Raw genomic sequence first — 22,881 nt, forward strand, 5'->3', positions numbered from 1 at the left:
GAATGAAATTATTTCCAAAATAATTATATAAGATTTTTAGAATAATCTTGGTACAGCGGATAACATTGTTTTTAAAATCTTTGGTAGAAAGGCCTTTTTTTCCCCCCCTAGATACTAGATCTCTCCAGGGTGACACAGTGGATTTTAGAAAGCACTAAAAAACACTCTTGAAAATATTCTTGTACTTCAGGATTGTTAGGTGCTACAAGTATAACAGCTATTACTATTTTTATGTGGAGTATCACTGCCTCTTTTATGATGCTCATTATTTTCAGTAATACTAAACGAGCTGAATTTATGCACATAAATTAGTACTTCTACATTTTCATTTTTATTACATATATACATCACAGAGTTGTACAGATTAATAAAAAAATCCCTTTTATGTTCAAGAGAGCAGAAAAAAAGGATAGTGAAATGAATATCAATAAGAAATTGTAGAAAATCAATAGAGGAAATTAAAGAATAAAAAGGAAGCTCTATTGCTAGCAGTAAGGAAAATAAAACTAATTTAAGGTCTATTTAGGACAAAAGGAATCCTATCAATGCTATTTCAGGAACAAATAGATTTAAAAAATCATAAAGGGCCCAAATTTTCATTAAATTTTTCTACTCACTGCCTAGGCAAAAAGTAAAATGAGACACACATTGCTTATTTCCCATTCAAAAAATCATTACTAAACAGGATACTAGATAGGCAACTGGGTGCTGGATAGGCTGCTGGATGACTGCATTCAGAGGGTTGTGGGATGCTGCCTGGAACAAGTGGAGTACCATCAGGGTCTGTCCTGGCACCTGTCATGTCTGACATCTTCATTAGTGACCTGGACACCAAACTGAGGATGCCAGTGGACACACTCAAAGGCAGGGCTGCGATTCAGACCTAGGCAGGCTGGAGGAATGGGCAAATAGGAATGGTAGGGGCAAGGACAAATGGGAGCCCTGGACCTGGGCTGGAAGAACCTGATACCACACCATATGATCCACTCCTGAACTTGAAGGCACAGCACCCTGACCTGGATGAAAATGCTGCTTCCGTGATCCAGAGAGACTTCAGGCAAAAAGAAATCTCCAGACTTTTTGTAATTTACACTGGGCTGTGAAAAGCAGCAGCACAGTAGAACTAGTAATATGATTAATTTAATTCTCCAGGGGAATGAACGCCTGCCCACCTTCCCCTTGGCCAGTGCACAGGCTGAAACCCTCCCTCCGTAACCCCATCCTAAGGCTGCCGCCACCCTCCCCAGTGTACTGGGCATCCCAGACTCAGCTCTCATGTGACACAGCAGAATAACCTGGGCTCAGACTGCCATGAAAGTGCTGTGAGAAGGTCTGTAAAGAGACAGAAAAGACAAAAGTCCCACCCAGGAGTAGGCTTGTTGAGACAGCATTGTTAGTAGCTCAAAGACACAAGAAAAAAAACACCAGCATGAAAAGGTTTAAAGTCCTGATGGGAGAAAAAGCAGGGAGGCTGGTCAGGCTGGTCTCTTCAGTTGGGAACTAGCTGTGAAGCACTGGGTCAAACTGCCTGTGTTGTCAGGGTTGAAGTGGCTGATGGCAGACAGCAACATGAAGCACAGACGATGTGTGGTGGTGTGCTACCCTTCCTCCTCCTGAGTGATGCCAGCCTCTCAGCAAAGACTTTTCATACCAGAGGTGGTGGGTGCACTGATGCTTAGACTAACAGCTCATTAACTCCTAGCTATCTCCTATATGTAAACCAATAAATTTTTGCTTTGTACTTCAAAGGTGCATAAATCCTGACTGCAGACTGCCTTTGTGCCTGGCTGAAGACGTGTGAGTGAACCACCCAAAGAGGAGCCATAACAACACTGCAGCACCACAGCAGTCTCTTGAGTTAGCCTTGGGGCACCAATTCATCTCACAGATGGGTCAATATTTGCCAAGCCTCCACTTACTAATTGGAATTCCTCTGGAGACCTTCTCCAAGCATTTTCCAGGAAGGAGAAGCATGGAATAGGCATCTAGAGACAAAAGTACGAAGTCTGACCTTGTGGTACTTGTACCTCTTTTAACTAGAGCTGACAATGAGGATATTTGTCAAGCCTCTAACTAGGTCTCATTTGACTTTGTTTTTTCTTCCCATGCAGTTCCACAGAGAAGACCTCATACAAAGTTGCTCTGAGATATATCAACAGCGGAACAGTCAATGGCAGATGTCAGTATGATTACAGCTGAAACTGTGTCCAAGGCTCAGGAAAGCAGATTAGGCAGAGATTAGCAAACCCCTGCACCTCACAGTGCTTTGTTAAAAATCTCCACATATGTATGAAATGGATGTCAACAGACTGCTTCTGGCCTTCCACCCAGTTCTGTCTGCAAGGTCACCAGCCCTGTTGAAAACTCCTCCAGCTGAACCACTGCAGGGGGATGCAGGCACACCCTCTGTGTCATTTCAGGTTGGTCCCCAGGAGCAGAGGCTCACCTGGCTAAGAGCGTTTGAGCTGCCTGTGACACCAGGGCCACCAGAATGTAGAAAGCTGAGTCCAGGGAAGCTGTGGAGTTGTGGTTATCCTCTGCTACTGCTCAGTTCCTGTTGCAAGAAGAGTGGATTGTTGATACTATTAGCCGGGAAGCAAGTTCAGATGAGAAATTGAGGGGTTGTGGCCAAATTTCTTATTTAGCATGGGATAAGCGTATAATGTAGTGGAAAACAAGGTGTTGTGCAATGTATGGTGGCTTGTGGAACAGTTAGCCTTGCTCAGCTTTGGTGCCCTTATTAAGATGTCGACAAACTGGCAATTAGCTCTCAGAAGAGCCAAAAAAATTGCTAAAGTAGACTCTACTGCAAGACTTCAGGATTTCTTTCTATGTAGACTAGGAAGTATAATTCCATATGTAGCTGTTACAGTGTTGTTCAGTTAGCTGGCAAAGCTAGAGCAGGATACAGCCAAAATTGTAATGGGACGGCACAAAATTAAAAATAAGGGATACATCCGAGCAGTTCACAAAAATTTTCCATGGATCCTCTAATACCAGAAATAACTTCAAATTACAGTCTGGGTTTTAAGAAAGGTGTGCCCAACTTCGATTAATGATCAAGTCTTACAGACTTCGTTAAACAAGTCTACCAGTTTTTGATCTCAGCATCCGTTCGGTTTTTTATATATTTATTAATCTATGAATTGCTGTCTCCTGATGAAATTCAGCTCCATGCCTCCACCCAGTGGGCTTTTCTTAACCAAGAACAAAAAGAGCCCCTGAAAAGTGCTCGCACACATGCAGCACTAGTGGAAGCATGAGTGCTGCAAATTATTTCTCTCCATCTTTTCTGTGGAGTGGCTCAACTGAAATGTAGACAGGTATTTGATATTACCTTCTAAAGCTAGATAACTGCAAATGTGAGATGTTTAAAAATGTTTTAAAATTTTCATCATAATATGTTTGCTGTTGCTATAGAAACAAGTCATTGGGAAACACCCAAAGCCAGTTGGCACCAGGAAAAACTTACATTTCAGAGTGGTTTTTTTGTTGTTTTTTTTTTTTTTTTTAATCTAAAAAACTAGAAATTCGTTTCACATTTTAAAATAAATACAAACCAGATTACAACACTGCCTTTTGGTAATAAATAACCCTTTGCTTTGTAGTACATATTTTCCACACTCAAACTAAGGAAAAGTATTTTCTACAATTTTTTTCTAACAGATTATTTAGCTACTTGCAATGTCATCCCTGTTTTGAACTGAAAGAAATGTCCTGGATATATATCCTAAAATGCTTATGGTAAAAGAAGATCTGTAAATGTGAGCTGCTCTGTTGAGTTATTTCATTACATATACACACTGGTTTTGTAAAACAGTGGTTCATCTGAACCTGTATTCTGAATATTGTTTATATTAAGAGACACGCATAGTTGCAATCAGTTCTCCCATCTGCCTGCACCTTCCATTCTTCCTCTTCTGTTGGGCCCCCAAATTTACCATGATGTATCACTTCCATTAAAAAAACATAGGCTTATGAGGAAGTGCACTCTTAATACATCAGAGAAGAAAACAGTTTAGGGAAATGCTTTTCTCCTAAGCCAGGAATAAGAACAAGATCTTGTCCTCCACACTGGTTAGAGGAGTAGAAAATATACTTCTCTAATCCCCCACCATTTTAACAATGGCATCTTCCTTACATCTGACACCAAAACCACTCTGGAATAAATCTTTTCTTTCATATACAATAGCTCTGCTACTACCTGCAAAGAACTGTTTATGATTTAGTAATACTACCGTAGAACTGAAACTAAAAGATAATTAAATTAAAGGATAAGGAAAAGCTTTTCAGCCTGTAATTAATCTGCAGCTGTTAACAGATGCAAAATTCTGCAGTCTTCAGTAAAATTAGATTTTGGTGGAGTAGGAATAATACCCCAATCACATTAGATATTAATTCAAACTGCAAACAAGTCATACTCTAGCCATCTACTCTGACTTTTTTTGTCGTACAGGTCAAGGAATAATTTCTGTATCAAGTTCCTAATTTTTAGGAGACCACACCTTTCTGAGAGACACTTAATGCAAACTGACTGACAGAGGTGCTTCTAGCTGTTCCTGCTTTTGGGTTTTATTTTGTTGTTTTGTGGTGTTGTGGGCTTTTTTACAGCTCCCTAAGGCCCAACGTAGCTTAATTTCACGCTTGCCAAATGACATTCTGAGGAAATAAAAAATTATCAGTGCCTTACCTGCACATTATAGTTTCAGGTTAAGCTCACTTCTGATTACTTTTTTTGCTTTTCAGTTACAAGTTTTTCCTTAAATAGTAAATATTCAAACTTCACCATACCCATGTTTTTGTTTTGCGAATCCAAATCCAAGGAACGCGATGACCTGTTGTAAAAGGGTTTACAATACAGCCCAAGAATCTTCATAAAGTTAAAAATATTTTAAAAATGAGGGTGTTACTGTGAAAGTTGTGGCTACAGATTATTTCTGCAAAATACCTCTACCTTTCAGAACCAAGGAAGTTGGCAAATAATCTTTATTTTCATCGTATACAGGGTATCAAAAGCTTCTATTCAAAAAACCTTAGGATTTCATCAGTTGTGAAGCTTGAAGGTATGAGCAATATTCAGAATCTACCTGTAATTTAAATCATTCATGAAAAATTCCTCATGCATACTATTTACTGCCTGTGCTAGCTCAAGATTCCTACTGAAATATGCTTAATCCTGACATCTTCTGACAACACACTCAAAAATCTGGTGTTTCAGAAAGCTTCCAACATGGTACCGCTCTTAACGAGCTCCTGCTGTGCCTGCCCACCACCACGTAACTGCTCGTTTGCTTTTATGGTGCGGTCAGCAGCGACGTAAGGAAAAGTAGTCTGCCAGAAATATGTACAAATCATAAGACTTAGGTTCCAGCTTAAGGAAAAAAAAGCCCAAACAACATAACAGGTCAGAGGATGGATGAGGTGGTCTTTTATTTTCCTTTTCAGTTTCTCTTACTTTGTATGACTAATTTCACGCATGTGCTTAAGCCCCACTGATTTAAGATGAAGCCCATTCCTAACTGCACTTGCTCTGAGCAGAGAAGGGAAGCGAGGACGTGGGTTGGAAGAGCTGTCCTGCCCTCACTTCTGCCGCTGGAAGTTTGACAACCTGCTGCGTGACTAAGTGCGATGGAGAAGCGGAAGGTGTTCCCGCGTATGTTGCAACTGTGTTTTGTCCTCTTTGTGCACTTCCAGTCAAAGTATTTCTTAAATACAAAGTGTTTGCCTTTCTGGGCATGATTTATTGCTCTTAGTGCAAAGGCAATTTGCCAGTGTACCTCCACACATTATCCCCATGCATTAAAGAACAGATTGCCTTCAGGGCAGGATACTGTAAACAAGAATCAAGGAGCAACAGCTCATATACTTGCAGGTCCAGAAAGTGAAATTACCACAAAATTATGTATATAATTAGTTTTAAAATAACACTGACAACGGCAATCACTGCCACCTGGACAACAAGACAGTTTTAAAATGAAGAATGACCATTTTAGGGAATTGCCTGGAAATCAGACCAGTGTTTACAGATGCCTATGTGTGGGTATGAATGCGTAATTTTTATATCCTCTTTTCTTTGCTTTAATCTTGAGCACAGTGCATATGAAATACTGTTTCATGTTTTCAGTTCTGCAGTGCAATTCAACAGGTTGACACCTATATGCCAATTATAAAAATCAGGCTTTAATTAAATTGATATTTTAATGTGTATTGGTTTATCAACCACTAAATGTATTTCAATGCATACCAGATAATTTTAAAAGGATCTCTGTCTACCTCATTAAACCTGAGTATTATTTTCTACCTAAGGTACCAGTTTTATTTATACTATCTATACGGAAAAAAAAACCCACAGGAAAAAAATTAAATAAGTAGCAGAAAAAAAATCATAAATATCAGTAGAAATTGTGACACAGAATGAATTCATGTTTTTTACATGTATAATTTCTACAGATGGACCATTATTTGGAGAAATCAAATCAGCATAAAAAAAGCTTTCACTGCATTGTCTTTGGAGAATGAAATGTATGTGCTGTATTCAAAAGCAAAAATTATAGCATATTTCTCCAAGATGACAATAACGCACATTAATGATTATAGTGGAATAAAAAAATAACATCTATTACATCTTTATATCTGAGAGGAGACGTCCTACCTCCAGCAGATATATGCTCCGTGATCCTAAGGGCAGAACATTGCTTTTTTTTAAGCTACCATTAGAAAATAAAATGCAAACTGAAAAAAGGACACTGAAGCAAACACAACTGCGCATAGGAAAAATAAGCTTGGTTTTAATTTAAGAGGGTTAATAAATTAGATAGGGTTATGAAATATTTGGTGTTAGTGGATGTTTTGTATCCAGTAATGTCATCTGATGACCTAATATTTTCACATAACTTTTAAATACCCAGTACCGTGGATGCAGACTCAAATACTGCGTTGCCAACTGTCAGGGATGCTGAGCAAGCTAGTTTTGTGCCATGTATGTAAACATCCAGTAAAATTTCTAGAATCTTCAAATGCTCAATATCTGTACAGATCAGCTGTAAAGCTTCCTGCCATAAATCTGATGACTCTGGGCCAGATCAGACATACTGTGTGTGCACTGAATGCAGAGTTTGTATGTGCACGGTAAATCCTAAATGCTGAGACGAGATGAATTTCCTGCCAATGCGACAGCCATCTGTGGAGGGCAGCTACTTCCATCCCTCCCTGGAAAATCCTCAACAAAAACACAGCAGTCCTGCCATCAGGGAGCAAACCCAAAACTGGCGTAGGCAGGAAACATAAATTATATCAGCCTGAAGATTGTTTTAATGATAAACACTCAATTGGTGTATGCGGATCTTGGGGAAAGAACGCTTAACAGCACCAGCCTGGCTAGTTTGGTGGACGCTTCTACACACAAAACTACAAACGGTCCTTGAAACTAAGAACAAATCAAAAAATTCATTGTTAAGTATTAAGCTTAGGATTCTATTCTGGAAAAATAGTGTATTTATTTATTTTACCATATATTTGATCTAACTTAACTGGACAATAAAAGAAATTGAACGTAAACATTAAAAACTGAATGGTAAAACATGAAGGCCTTACCGTAATCTAGCATTGTCTTGCTACCGTACACGTTTCACCACCTGGGACTCCTTAAAGTAATCTAAGCCATATGTGTAACTGATTTGAGTTGGCTGTTGACCTAAAACATACTACATATTACAGTACAGTTTCTGGTTTTTTAAATATTAAATAGGAGGAGAATTATTTCTAGTTTCATGCCAGCATGACTTTGACTTAGATTAGGATGACAGGTCAGCAATTGTAGGACATGTACTTTCCATCTGCTATTGGCAGTTAATTTAAGTCCTAGTATTTCATTACATCACATAAGGAACTAAAAGAAAAAAAAAGGAAAAAAAAGAGGAGAAAAGAGGAAAAAGGAAAAAAAAGGGAAAAAAACCTAACCTACCTTGTAGCAAATCATTACTGTTTATCTAAAAAAATAATAATAATCTTAGGACAAAGAGAAAAATTACCACACAAAATGAACAGCTCCCTGCTCAAAGGGAGCTGAGGAACACGGTACCCCGCTGCCCTGTCCTGGTCACTGTGCGTGAAACACTCAGGACTGTTTTACTGTTCTATTACTCAGAAAATATTTTTCACTCTGTGTCTAAATTTTAACAGAACTGCACTGTGAATCATGGACTCTCAAGTGTTGTTGCCAAATGACCCTTGCAAAGGCTTCTTCAAGACACAAGACAGAATTCATCTCGCCTACCTCTAGAAGTCTAGGTGTAAGAACAAGTCACCATAAACTCCCTATGGATAGGTACGTATCTCTAGAAGCGATACCTGTGATTTCTGTTCAGATAAGATTATTTGCTCCTTGATGGTATCCTCACTGGCTACAGAAAACCTTAACAACATTAGAGTAAGAATGTTACCTTTATATTCTTAAAGCAAAACAAATAAACATACCTTCACTGTGTCAAAAAAATATTTCAGGAGTTCCCTGATTTTACGTACTATTTTTCGTGTCTCACAACACCTTTCACTACATGGCAGGGTCATCAGATGTAAAACTGTGATCTCTGAAAACCACAAAAATAATAAACAACACTTCTGTATCTCCCTTATGTGGTTTTCTTTGTTTTGCTTTTGGTTTTTTTCCAAGTAACAAACACAGGAACAATGAAAAAAGTGCATCAGTGTCACAGCGTAACCCAAGCACGTACTGCAACGCGCTCTCGTTCTTGAGAGCTCCCGTGGAGTTAAACCTTCAGCGCACAAGACTACTACATTACAGCCACCCCTGTATGCTGTATGTCTCAACACTTGCAGTGTTTATGGGTGTGACAGAAGAATTAGCATCCATAGCTCCTCAGTGCACACACCTGTATTTATTTCCATAATGCTTTTATTTGTTCACTGTTTCCCAAATTATTAGTGACAGCTACTTCAAAGTGAAATCCTGCCGGTAGCTGTAGAACCACTACTCTTACTCATACCCATTTTGTAGTTTCTATCGTCTTCAGCATTGTCTGAAGTAACTTCAGATTAAACAGATTATTCTCTTTCTGTGCACTTCTGTGGTCTTCCCAATGAAAAACATGAGCCGTATGATTTCATGACACAGGGTACATTTACCACTAAAATTCTTTAGCTACTGCATAGCGCTCAGGAAGAAAAGGGTTTAGTCACTATGGTCACAATACATATAAGCACAGAACCTAAACGAAAAGGTCAGACTCCGACTACTAATCTCTAAAACTCTCCTGAATCCCCTGAGCTATCCAAACATAATTGATAAAGCAATTATCATGCTAAAAAGTACGTAAAAGAACCAGTTAGCTGTAGCCTGCTGTAAGCTTTTACTATGGGTTTCTAGTAACGCAGACGAAAACAAAATAAATGACTTGATAAAATAACTTTATCTAGATGAACTTATCATTTCTCCTCTTGGCGCTGTCCTTGTAGCTAGATATCTATGTTCCATGCTCTGTATACATGTAACAAATAGTACTCTCCTTGCTTTTTTTTGTTTCAGAATACATTGTTTCTTAGATTAGAGGGACAGTCTTAAAAAAACAGTGTCAGCTCTCATAACCTGGCAACTATCAAGGGTCAAAACTAGATCATTTGTTTCTCGTTCAGTTCCAAAGAACAGCATTTGTGCAGTGAGGAACACATCAGTGGGGGGTGTAGCCCACTCTGCTGCCCAAGAAGCAGATCGGCGAAGCAGAGCCCTAACCATTTAATCTGCAGATCCTGGATTCCAGCACCAGAGCACCTACCACGAGCAGAAAACAGAGACTCTCCTTAGGGAAACAGTCCTCCTGCTTTTAGCACTTGGGGCTTTGTAAAACAATTTATCTCACCGCAGTTAGAAGACAAAATAAAATTCAGCCTTTTTGCATATATATAGTTTAAATCTGTGTGGCACTTCTTATCACATTATCCAGCGAGCAAGTGCAGACTGAATAGGTTAGTAAAACATTAACCTTGCTTAGTTTATTATTATAATGTTCATTTTCTTTTTTAATTAGCAAAGTGGGATCCTGAAATATAGTTTCTCAACAGACTTATGTGTTTCCTCAACTGCATTGATATCAAAGTATTTAAAAAATCAATACAAATGGGGGGATAATCTCTCTTTCGGGAAAATATATAAATAAATCCAGACTCAATAAAGTAAAAAACTACAGAGGAGACAACAAAATTCATGACAAAACTATACAGAAAAGGCAGAGCAATCAGTATGTTCTAGGTCCACTTACACAGCAGCTTTATGAATGGACCAACAATTATTTTACCAAGAGTTCAGACTGAACTACTTGAGACTATTTTGCTTTTTCACATCCCATAAAGGTTTTCTTTAGAGAAAAGTTAGGAAGCTAGCTGCATTGCTCGCAGTTCCTTATTAACTATCCACTCAGTAATTTCCAGAAAGCATGCATGAGCTACTAAAAATTCTATGGAAAATTGGTATTTCAGAGCTCTGTCCTGTCCTCCCTAATTTTATTAAATGAAGTGCCCTTTTGTTTTTCTTGTACTCACACTTCTGCCCTAAACTGCTTCTAAACTCTAAACACTAAACTTCTAAACTCTTTGATTAATGATTTAAAACATTACTCTGTGAAAGCAGAAATAGACACAAGGTTACAATCAGGTTTTTAACTTCATGTTCTTTACCTAATTCTTAATGCAGGCATAATTTATCAGATTGTTAAGATAAAAAAAAAAAATCCAGAGTCTACATTGTCCCACATTTCCAAAGCCTTAGTGTCTTAATGGGTGTTTTTGTCTTGTTTTTCCTATTACTGGCAAGAAAAAAAATTCTTTTGAGACGGGTACAGGGTGAGGAAGTCCCTGTACTGTCAAAGCCAGCTTAATGAGATGATCCATTTAAGTTACTGTTATGATCTCCCAAGAAGTTACCTCCAAAAGGAGCAAAGGAAGCTTCACATTCTCCTCCTCAGAACCAAAAAGAGAATAAGAATGTATTGTACCTGATGCTTTCTTCCCTCCCTTATTTCTGATTCACAGCTTCACTGGTCTATAATGAAAGGGGAAAAAAAAGATGTCTGAAGTTGCCTGCATTCGCTGACTATCCAACTTACAGAATAAAATTTCCAACCATGCAGCCCTATTCCTTCTGCTTCATCTCATTCAGAAAAAGTAGCAGAGAGAGATAACTACTTGAGCTCTGCAGGCTTTCAGATAATAGAAAACAAACTGCTAGGGAAGAGGGAAGTTGAGTGTGTGACTAGGGCAAAAAAAAAAAAACGAACGGCAACAGGAGTTATGCTCCTCTTTTTCACATTTCAACATCTTCACTATATATTCACAGCAAAGTTTAATAAAAAACAGTACAAGTTTAATATCCCATTGGACTAACTTCTCATATGTTTAAAATTAAAAGACAGTTGAAAGCAGCAGCTTTTCCAGGCAGCCTCCATAAACTCATATAATTTCTACTGGGCTATTTTCCTAGTGATCACCCGATCAAAAAAAGTAATTAGGTCTTTATTTCCTTCCTCAAAACATTCCGTCCATTCTCCACACTTTTCTCCATAAAAAGATGATGGGTCAATTGTTACAGTGCTACTCCGCAAATGAAAGCAAAGATTTAATTCCCTTCTCTGCCTGTATGACCTTGAGCCGCCCAGCGTCATCACTGCTGTATCGCCGCCTTCCAGAGGTACTGAATTAATTTAAAGAGGCTTGACAGGGCAGGAGCGCAGGCTCAGGAAGCAGCTGAGACACTGGACTGCACCGACTGCTCGTGACTGCCATCCTGGGCTGCAACTTCATGGTAATCAACAAAGGACAGCGTGAGAAATACATAATAAACTCCTTCCTTTTAGAACTGCTATGTCAAGAATTAAATTCTGGTGGGGAAAAAAAAAGTCTCTCATATGAGAGTCTGTGAGAAGCTGGGCTTAGTCATTGCCCCTTTTTATCTCCAACTCAAATAAAGCTATGGGAGAAGAAATGACAGAAACATCCTCTCCTCCTTGAAACCAGCAATGCTGGGGCTAAGGTCAGATGCTGCACTGGCTTTTGATTAAGTGCTCTGCCCACTCAGGTTATCTGAAGCACTGGGGGAAGGGGGAAGCATTTTCAGGTGCCTCTTCAGGAAAATCAGATAAACCTGGTCTGTTTCATATTAACTATCACTAAGCACATGAAATAAAAAGACTGAAGAGAAGGGCAAGAATTAAAGTCAGAATGAGGTTAAGATTAAATTTTAATGACCAATGCTGTGGAATAGATACTATGAATCCTGAATTTCTCTCACGATTCTAATTCTTAAACAAAACCAGAGAATAATACAAGTTAAAAAAAAAAAATTCTTTTTAGCAGAAGTCTGTTCTTTTCCACTAAATAACTAAGACTCCTTGTTGCTAAGGAGGAATGAAAAAAACCGAAAGGGTGATTAACTTACTAGCTCATATTACCTAGCCTATTCTCCAGGAAGAATCAAGCTTACAGAGTATTTTGATAGTAAAGTTTTCACTCAACTGAACACATGAGAAAAAATTCTGGATTTGAAATGCATCCATCCAAATGCTTTACAGATAAACACCATATCTACCAGTGTACTGGTATTTAGACTGTACACCAGTACAGTCTATCATCTATAGCAATACCAGTAATCCAGGATGGCCACTGACTGATGGATTTAGTGGTCTAAGACTTACGGCTTTCCAAAACCTTTCCAGAGAGCTGACATCATGGCAAACATCTGCCCAGCAGGCACATAAGTGAACTGACGGCAAATGGAGGTCTTTTTAACGTGACAATTCAGAATACTTGCATTTAACATTTCCTCAGCCAAAGAATGATAAAAGCTCGTATGGAGTAGCAGACAGACGCAAACAAAAATGGAAGAACTGCAACCATGAATTCACATGGAAGATGTTTCATGTTATCCACAGGTTACACAAAGCTAACATTTTTAGTCTTTTGCACTACTGATAAAAAAAACCAAACTAGTAATTTCAAATAGTTGCAGTTTGCATTTTTTAAATAAAAGCTGACAGCCTAGAATGACAAGAATCGAAACAGACTGTGTACGCCAAAACTTGCCTTCCTACTTTCTGGGCACTTCGCAGATATCTGCTCTTTAATGCTTCAGCGTGGAGCCATTCAAAATGAACAAGTACAGAAATTATCAGAAAAAATACAGAAGAAAGTATAAAACAGGATAAGCATGTTAAATTTACACTCCCTTTCTCTCCTGGAACGGGTGGACCCATTTCAAGAAAAGCTCCCGCATTTTCTGTTGGTGCACTACCTTATGATTCGTGTTCAGTTTTACTAAATGACATCACAGTACCAGGATTCAAAGCCTTGCAAAAAGTCTAACAAGGTCAGGTTGGAAAAGCCTCAGGATACTGACACAAAAACATTTCAGACCACTCAAACCCCTAAAGTACTCCTTATTTAAAAGTGCTTGTCATGCAATTCAAAACTATTTATTTTTCCCATTTATTTAAAAAAATTTTTTGCAGTTGACCTCAATTTCTAAATGAAATAATACTGTAAACAGTTTAAAACTGTAATACTGTTAAGTGTAGAGAGCACGTCCTGAGAATTTTATTCCAAGACATTCCTTACTTTGGTGCCTGAATACCCTTTACTGTGTGCAGATGAAAGCCTCAGTGTTATTTCTTGGCTGCCAAAGTAGACCGAGCTAAAGGCAAAAGTGTAACAGTCTCCTGCAGAAACCTAAGGAAAATAGTTAACTTGCTTTATTGCAAACTTCTTAGTCTTACTAAGACCGCCTTCATTTTATTAGGCCAAAGACCACTAATTGCATCTCCAAATCAAGATTTAAAAGAATTATTTTTCTAAAATATTCCAAAGAACAAAGATTAGAAACTTGATATACTCAGCATACCAAAACCTCAACCTGATCCATCATAGCTAGAAAGTCATACTTAAGTTTATGAAAATAAATCACCAAAGTATAAATCACCAAGCACAAAGTATACGGGATCTCTCTCACCCTCAGAATAGAATACATATTTTCAGGATGAATATCCTCCACTACTGGACCAATGAGATAAATCAAGCCAATGACAGAAGTCACATAGAAGCAAGACGACATTATTTATTAAAATTAATATAATGTCCAGAGGTAACTCAAGACCTGTAATTAAAGATGTATGCAGAGGTTTATGTCTTTTGCTGTATTTTCTGAAGAAGAAACTCCATTTGTAAGTTTAGATTTGGCTGTCCTTTTTTTGTCTTCTTACTCAATATTTTATAAGCTTCCATTTTCTTTTGCTTGTACAACTGTTGAGCTGCTTCTCTTTGTTGTTTTCTTTTTTCTGCTTCCTGAAATTAAACAGATACAGTTTTGAAATAATTAGTTACCTTCTACCACTAAGAAGCAATATATAAGCAATAAAATTTCTTTTTGTAAAGATACTGGCAATTAAGTATGGTACTGATGCTAGAAACATCATTACTCTTAACAGCTTAATCAGGACTCTCTTACAGCACATACTGCAATCAAAACATATTATATTGCCTAAAGCTTCAAGAGAAGAGCCAAGTTCTCTTCAGTAGAACATCCTAAAGTAAGATCTGCTGAGTGTGCTGAAGGTCAGCCCTAAGACTAGGGTTCTGGATTTTAGAAGAGCAAACTTCAGTGCACTCAGGGCTCAGTTGGGAGGGATTCGATGGGAAGCTTCCATGGAAGACAAAGGAGCTACTGAGTGTTGGGAATTCTTCAAGAACTCTCTATTGGAAGCACAAAGCCAGTTTATCCCATACAAAGGAAAGGGAAGTAAGCGGAGCAAGAGGCCCCCATGGCTCAACCATGACCTCCTGGGTCTACTCAAATCCAAAAGGGAAGCACACCAGAAATGGAGAAGTGGAGGATTATCCATCGAGAGCTACAAGGGCATTGCCAGAGTGTGCAGAGATGCAGTTAGAAAAGCAAAAGCCCAACTTGAACTGAAATTGGCTGTAGATTTCAAAAATAACAAGAAAGGTTTCTTCAGACATGTCAAACATAAGCAGAAAAAGAAGGAAAACACAGGCCCACTGTCAAACAGAAAGGGAGAGTCAGTCACCAATGATGCAGAAAAGGCAGAGGTCCTCAACACCTTCTTCACCTCTGTCTTTATCAACACTGTTGGGTCCCAGGCTTTGGGAGCAAAATTGCCAGTTGATCCAAACACCGACCCACCACCAGTGAAGGAGGAGTTAGTATATAAACTACTACAGGAGCTTGACCCCTACAAATCAATGGGCCCTGACGACATCCACCCAAGGGTGCTGAGAGAGCTGGCTGACATCATTGCAAGGCCACTCTCCATAATCTTTGAGAAGTCGTGGAGAAAAGGGGATGTCCCAGAGGACTGGAGGAAGGCAAATGTTACCCCTATCTACAAGAAGGTCTCGAGGGAGGATCTGGGTAACTATAGGCCCATCAGCCTTACTTCAAGCCCTGGGAAAGTTATGGAATGAATCCTCCTTGGGGGCCATCACAAGTCAATTGAAGCATGTGATTGGGAAAAGCCAACATGGCTTCACTAAAGGCAGATCGTGCTTGACAAACCTGGTGGCCTTCTATGACAAGTTGACTTGCCTGGTAGACATTGGGCGGGTGGTGGACATTGTCTACCTGGACTTCTCCAAGGCCTTTGATACGGTCCCCCACAGTCTCCTCCTGGAGAAATTAATGTGTTGTGGCCTAGACAAGTGGTCTGTGCAGCGAGTGGGGAACTGGCTGACAGGCCGGACCCAAAGGGTGGTGATAAATAGCTCCTTTTCCAACTGGCAACCTGTCACAAGTAGAGTCCCCCAGGGATCAATATTGGGCCCAATGTTATTCAACATCTTTATAAGTGATCTGGATAACGGCACCAAGTGTAGCCTGATGAAGTTTGCTGATGACACCAAGTTGAGTGGGGAAGTAGGCGCACCAGAAGGGAGAGCTGCTCTGCAGGGAGATCTGGATAGGCTGGTAGAGTGGGCCAGCAACAACCTTATGAAGTTCAACAAGGAGAAGTGTAAGGTCTTGCACCTAGGAAAACATAATCCAGGAGTGCAGTACAGCCTGGGAGCCACCTGGCTGGAGAGCAGCTCTGGGGAAAGGGACCTGGGGGCCCTGGTGGACAGGAAGCTCAACATGAGCGAACAGGGTGCTGCAGTGGCCAAGAAGGGCAAGAGGATGCAGGGTTGCATCAAAAATGGCATCACCAGCAGAGATAAAGAAGTCGTCATCCCGCTCTACTCAGTGCTTGTCAGGCCACACCTGGAGTACTGTGTACAGTTCTGGTCCCCGCTATACAAAAAGGATGTGGACAGGCTGGAAGGGGTCCAGAGAAGGGCCATCAAGATGATCAAAGGACTGGGAAGCCTGCCATATGAGGATAGGCTGGGAGAACTGGGTTTGTTCAGCCTTGAGAAAAGGAGGCTTAGAGGGGATCTCATCACCATGTACCAGTACTTAAGGGGTGGCTACAAAGAAGATGGAGACTCCCTTTTTACAAGGAGTCGCATGGAGAGGACAAGGGGGAATGGACACAAGTTGCTCTTGGGGAGATTCCAATTGGACACGAGAGGGAAATTCTTCACAGTGAGGACAGTCAACCATTGGAATAATCCTCCCAGGGAAGTGGTTGACTTGGCCACGTTGGACACCTTCAAGAGTCGTCTGGACAGGGTGCTGGGCCATCTTGTCTAGACTGTGCTCTTCCTAGAAAGGTTGGACTAGATGATCCCCGAGGTCCCTTCCAACCTGTGATTCTGTGATCTGTCACTAAAATACACACTACTTCCTTTCTGTGAAATGAGCTCCTTGACTTTTTTCCTGAAATGACAAAGTGGCAAAAATTTCCCACTTTCTCCTCTTGACTGCAAGAAAGAGAAAGTTTGACCCAGTGGTGCCCATGTAAATGTCTTGCCAATCCAGATGTGCTAGGATATAGGCCACATCTGCAAGGGACCAGCAGATAGGATATGGGACCTATCTGGGGTTGGAAGCTGGGCAAGTTTGTCATACTAGAACAGCATTGCAAGCAGCGTTACCTACGGCAACTTAATCAGGACCAAACTATTAGTGACCTCTCCTCTTTGAAGCAACACAGACTGCTGTCTTAGTAAGAGAGGGGAAAAAAAAACACTGACAAAATTTTCAACTGTACAAACTTTCCATGTTGAGCGGACAGCACAGGTGCAACCAAAATACTAATGGAGGCACCTACACTATATGGAGAATCATCACAATATTATCTTCAGTTTTTATCAAACAGCTTACCCCTCCTTCTCTAGCATTGTAATTTTAGTATTTTGGGCAAACATCCACAACAACCAAGCTAACTAGGTTGCTTCACTTATATCATGTCCAACAAATATACGCAAGGCATCCCAAATCTGCCTGAAGGACAGACTGCTTCAGTTCATTTGGATGATTTCTTCTCATAAAGCTTATTCTTTGAAATGCAGTGCCATGCTGACCACAAAGGCAGACATTTCTGCAGAATGCTTGAACAGATTATAGTTTATCTATTATGTTATTGTTTTCCATGACATAGCTAGCTTCTGTGATGTAAAAAAATTAATAAGAATTCTCTGTGATGTAGAATATAAAATTCACCACAAATGACCCAAGAAATACTTCTCAGTAGAAATCTAAGAGGCTTCTGAGAAAAAAAAAACCAAACCTGCAAATGTAACATTTCCCCATTCAGCATGCTTCATGTATTTTACCATAACAATGATTAATATAATTCATTCCTCTTTTTTTTAAAAAACTAGAGTAGCATTGGCTAACTTACCTGTAGTTCACTTCCTATCTAATAATTTTACTGCTGTTCGGTGTGCTATTGTAAACAACATTCATTCATTCAAGCTACCAACCAAATACTTACTCAAAGCAAGAACATTCATCTTACTTAGGTAGTTGTTCGTATTTTTTCTGATCTCTACTAAATCCTAGCTTTTTTACATAGTGTGGAGGTCAAAACTGAGCCTTTCAGCTTGTTTCTTTTCCCAAAATAAATAACAGCAAATCCAGTGTTTGCTAACATATGTGAGGGTAAAGTATGTGACCATCAGACTAGTATTCCACATAAATGATTACTGTTATTGTGGCACCTAGCTACTGTCTGTTTTGCCTAAATATCTTGAGTAAGACCAAAAATATGAACACCTCCCCTCAGACAACTCTTACGTGCTGCTCAAAGAAAATTCCTCGCAGTCTTGCTGGGTTTTGGTTTGTTCCTATTTCCTCTAAATAAGCTGGTCATAGCATTCATTTCTTTTAGCGTGATCTGTATCTAATACTCAAAAAGGGTCTCAGCTGAACAACTCACCCAGAATTGCAGATCAGCTGGCATAAAACTACTCTAGCTTTCAACACAGCTAAATTGAAGAAAGAATATGTTTTATTCAGCTATATATTTATGTAGTATTTACACAGCAGTTACTGAAATTTAGTTTGTGAGCAGGAAATTACACAACTACGATGTTGCAATGTGTGCCATTTTACAGTGCAATGAACAATGTACTGGGAGAGAACAAAACTAACTAAATAAGGATGTCTCAAATGAGTAACTCAACTGAGTTATTCAACAACGAACATATTAAGATACACCCTGCAAGAACAAGTCCCATTAAATTAGAACAAGGGAATAAATTACCAAAGATTTTGGCTGCAGATACGATCACATTTAATTGTTTCACTGTTGGTCAAACCACATAAAAAGGTAAAATGAAGACTGCATTATGATAACACCATCAGAAATAGGATGGATATTTCAGTTTTCATCACAAGATAATGGTATTGTTATTACTTCTCCTTCTACAATACTTAAGAGGTCTAGTATAATCCACTGGGACAGACAGATGAAGCTCTAAGCTTTTCTTGATACAACACGTGACATAATAAAATCCTGCTAACGGTAACTGCAAGACAAAAATATTAAGAACAAAGACAATGACAACTTTGAACACCTGCATGCCTGAATATTACTGTCAAGCTAAAAAAGACTGAAATACCACCAATACCTGCCTTCCTCTCCTATGGTCCTATTTGGGTCTAGATGGAAGACTGACAGGTAGAAGTGATATTTCTCTAGTCTTTGTCTACAGTCAAGAAAGATCTCTGTTTAAGATTTACCTCTTTCTTTCTAGCGCGCTCAGCCTTTATCTTCTCATACTCTTCTTTTGCCTTCTGATTGGAAGTTTTCTTCTTCAACTTCCCTTCAGTCATAACTGACCTATGAGAAAAAGTACACATACTTCAGATACAGACTATCACCAAGCAGACACAACCATATATCCTGTGGCCACTGCAGAATCAGTGTATAGTCTTCCACTCCTCCACTGTTTTCTGCACATTTGGGGAAGCTAATTGGACATACAGATTTACCAATTACCCAAGTGACAAGGAAGGCTCATCCTTCTACATGGAAAGGATACCTATTTACACTACTTTTACATGTGATACCCAACACCACTACGTGCCCTGCAACGAGCATCCTGCAGGAACACACAGCAACTAAACTCCTCCAATGCCAAGTGCACTGAAGACTGGACTGCACAGGACTTTCAGTAACACGTATACATTATGTCCTGGATCTTCACATGGATAGTGTTTCATGAAGTTTAAAGAGTGCCTAAAAGAAGTTTTTTTCTCCCATCATACCAGCTCTTTGGAGCTAGAAAAACTGAATGCACTAGCTTAGAGCTGTATTACCTCATCCTAGTTCTGACATGGATGCAACTGCAGAGATGTGAGGACTGCCAGCTGTTAGTAGATTGCCTGCCAGAAAAGTCAGGCTGACATCGCCAGGTGAAAAAACTCAGTTGCAATGATGCCTTTCTAAAAGTTTCTTCTTGAAGGAGATGGTGTACTATCATCCCAAACTTTCCTTCCCAATTTCAATATAAAAAAACTGCCCAGGTATCTTTCAAAGTAAACAGTAAAGAAAGCCAGTGCCATCTGGTTTCTACTGTCACTCTACTTCAAGCAGACTTTACTGGTTACTTAGTTCTACATTTTTCTTCCTGACTTACAATAAAACCATTACGTAAACTGACATTCCAGACTTGAAAAAGCTTAAGCTTTGCTAGACAGTTAACATCTGTTCACAGAATAAGTTTTGATTACTCTATTACTCCCACTACAAAAAAACTGAGAACCAGCCATCATCATCTGGGACATTTCAGACTGATGAGCAAAAAGGCAAGTGAAGGTATTTAGTCATACCTTCATTTAGAAATACCACACTCTTCAGCAGAAAAAAAAAATTTTACTTTATTCTCATCTCCATCTTGTGGCAATACTCCGCAATGACACCTCATCTTCTCAGAAGTACAAAACTACTTTAATTGCAATATATGCCAAAATAGAGTTACCTAACTGAAGTCTTATTGTACATCCCCACACAATGCTGAAGTCTACCTAATAGACTTTACACATCACCCCACCTCACAGATCAGCAGTCACATTTTTGCAGAATTATTAATTCTGGTTTACAATCATGATGACCATAGTTTAAGCAAAATTAAAAAACCCTCTGGTTTAAAGAAGAGCAGTCCTATTTCAGACATCCCCATAAATCAGCTGCCTATTCCTGACAAAACTCCACCTTTCTCCCGCTGCTGGGCTTAGATCTGACTGCCCTTCCCCACTCTCCCAAGCATTCTTCACAAGTTTAGATGTAGATATACCTTGGAATTCAAAGACTTACAGCACTCCTCATCCCAGGGACAAAAAGGCATTATCTTAATCGCCTTAACTGAATGCTGTTTAAAAACACTGCCATGACAGTGTTAGACCTGAGTGACAATTGCTTTTCATGTTACTGACATACTTAACCAAGATTTCAGGGGCAATTACTGTCACACAGGGAAGAAATGGTTTAGGTTCTCTGACATTTGTCTGACCAAAAGGATAACTGCCCATAATATTATTCATTCTAGCAGAAAAACAGTGCAATATGAAGAAACAACTTATCAAACTGGGAACAGAAAGATAATGCAAAGAACATTGCTGAAAAGTGACATTAATTTAAAAATACTGAGATTCAACTCAATGAAAAACTCTACTCAGAAGCACACTACCTGACATGCAGGCTCTTCTCTTCGTAGGCATGGTAAGAAACACTTACTGCTCTTGGGCTGAACTCTATCCTTAAAGTATAGTGGCAACTGTCATATTATTTCTGTGGAATCCAGGCTAAACATCACCAATTTTGATTTCTGATCCTGACGCAAACAAAACAAAAGCCATATGCTTAAATTTTCTAACAATTGGGAAAAACATTTAAGCCATAATGGGTTTTGTTTTGTAAAGCAAATCACCATACTGAAGTCCATGTAAAGTAAAAGATCTAAAATATTTCTTTAATAATGGAAACAATAACTTATTTTTAGAGATGCGGACCAAAAACTTACTCTACTGCTTTATTAAGTTTTTCTTCTGATAAAACTGAATCATCTGGAGCCCTGCGCCGTTTCTTAAGCATTTCTTCCTCAGCTAGGTAAAGATGTTTCAAGTGCTCTGGATAAGTATCGGTAAACTGATTATCCTGTTGTGAAGGGACCTTTCTTCCCTTTTTCAACAATCTCCTGTATTGTCTTTCAATCTTTTGTTTCCTCCGAAATGCAAATCCTCGTCCTGAACACATAAGAAAAAGGGTTAAATACAGCTGTACCGAAGTAAGTAGCACCAAACCATTCAAGTGTTGTCGGGACCATTTAAATAAATTTCTATGTAAAACAGAAAAAAAACCAAGATTTGTGCTAATTTTAATATAGAACAGTCAAAAATTCAAGGAGAAAAACACCATTATAAATCTGTTCCATACTGTCACATTGCAGCTTGTGCAGATTTACTGGAAATTATCCCCTAAATCCTTGAGAGAACATGCCATTGCAAACATACTACTTAACGCACACTCAACGTTATGCCCATTTATCAATGTTTTTGGAATCCAGTGAAAAGATGTATTAACGTTTCACTTCTCTTCCACTTTTGACAGCTTCATAAGCAACATCAAAAAGATTCCAAAACAGATTCCTAAAGATAGTCCTGAGAAGATAGTAGTAACACTGGCTGCTTAGGTAGCCTCCAGCTGCAATGCTGCAGGAAAAAAAAAGAGTCACTAAATCACAGTGTTATAGTATATGAGCATTCCATTATCTTTTCACACAAATAGTATTTTTGTTGCTACTACCTTCTTTCTATGCCTGTCCAGGAAAAGCTTTTTTAAAGTATGCTATATCACAGAATGATTTAGCCTTAAGGGAAACATCAGATAATGGTTGTTTTTTTGGTCTCCATCGTTATATAACCACTTATCAGTCTTAAGTTAATTATGCCTTTTTCCTAATACGTTAATATGTTATTTTTACTGCATTAGTCTTAAGACGTACTGAATTTTATAACAGTCATTAACAAAACAGTTCCTAACGGCAACAAGTCCTAATTAGTCCCAGCTTTTCCTTTTTTTCTCTAAAGTTGACATTTCAGACAAGCGCTGTCAAGGCCTTTTTCCTACAATTTTATTTTTACATTTGCGTAACTACTCGTCCATAGCCTGAACCCGTTTCCAAATACGCTTCTATTTTAACGGTACAGCTTCACAGCAAACGGGAGGCCGAGGGCCTCGACCAGCCGGGCCGGGCTGGGCCCCCTCGGCGTCGGCCCTCCAGCCGCACCGCCCCCTGGGCCCCGCAACGGCCGCCCCCGACCCCAGCTCACCCTCCTGGACGCTGCCCACGACGCCGCGCAGCCAGACGGGCCCCCACGGCCGCTTCCGGCGGGGGCGGCGGGCCCCGGCGCCCCCATTTTCCGCCGCCGGCCCCTGCCCGCCGCGCCGACCGGCCGCCGCCATCGCTCTTCGGGTGTCG

General features: G+C 39.5%; 1 protein-coding gene across 1 annotated transcript; it reads right to left on the reverse strand.

Annotated features, from left to right (window-relative positions):
* Positions 1-14,096: 14,096 nt before the first annotated feature.
* Positions 14,097-22,868, reverse strand: CCDC59 (coiled-coil domain containing 59). The gene is made up of 4 exons (XM_064450340.1): positions 22,733-22,868; positions 21,424-21,646; positions 19,142-19,241; positions 14,097-14,343 (listed from the first exon to the last, which is right to left on the reverse strand). The coding sequence occupies exons 1-4, from the start codon at positions 22,863-22,865 to the stop codon at positions 14,182-14,184; spliced, it is 618 nt and encodes a 205-aa protein (XP_064306410.1). The 5' UTR covers positions 22,866-22,868; the 3' UTR covers positions 14,097-14,181.
* Between the last annotated feature and the right edge of the window lie 13 nt (positions 22,869-22,881).

The sequence above is a fragment of the Phalacrocorax carbo genome, chromosome 1 (assembly GCF_963921805.1).
Source record: "Phalacrocorax carbo chromosome 1, bPhaCar2.1, whole genome shotgun sequence".
Taxonomy (NCBI): domain Eukaryota; kingdom Metazoa; phylum Chordata; class Aves; order Suliformes; family Phalacrocoracidae; genus Phalacrocorax; species Phalacrocorax carbo.

Excerpts from the sequence above, each read along its gene's own strand:
- CCDC59 (XM_064450340.1), bottom strand. The coding sequence starts at position 22,865 with ATGGCGGCGGCCGGTCGGCGCGGCGGGCAGGGGCCGGCGGCGGAAAAT. Across the intron at positions 21,647-22,732 it reads CGTGGGCAGCGTCCAGGAGG|GACGAGGATTTGCATTTCGG; the intron begins GTGAGCTGGGGT and ends TTATGTGTTCAG. Across the intron at positions 19,242-21,423 it reads AAACTTAATAAAGCAGTAGA|GTCAGTTATGACTGAAGGGA; the intron begins GTAAGTTTTTGG and ends TTTTTCTCATAG.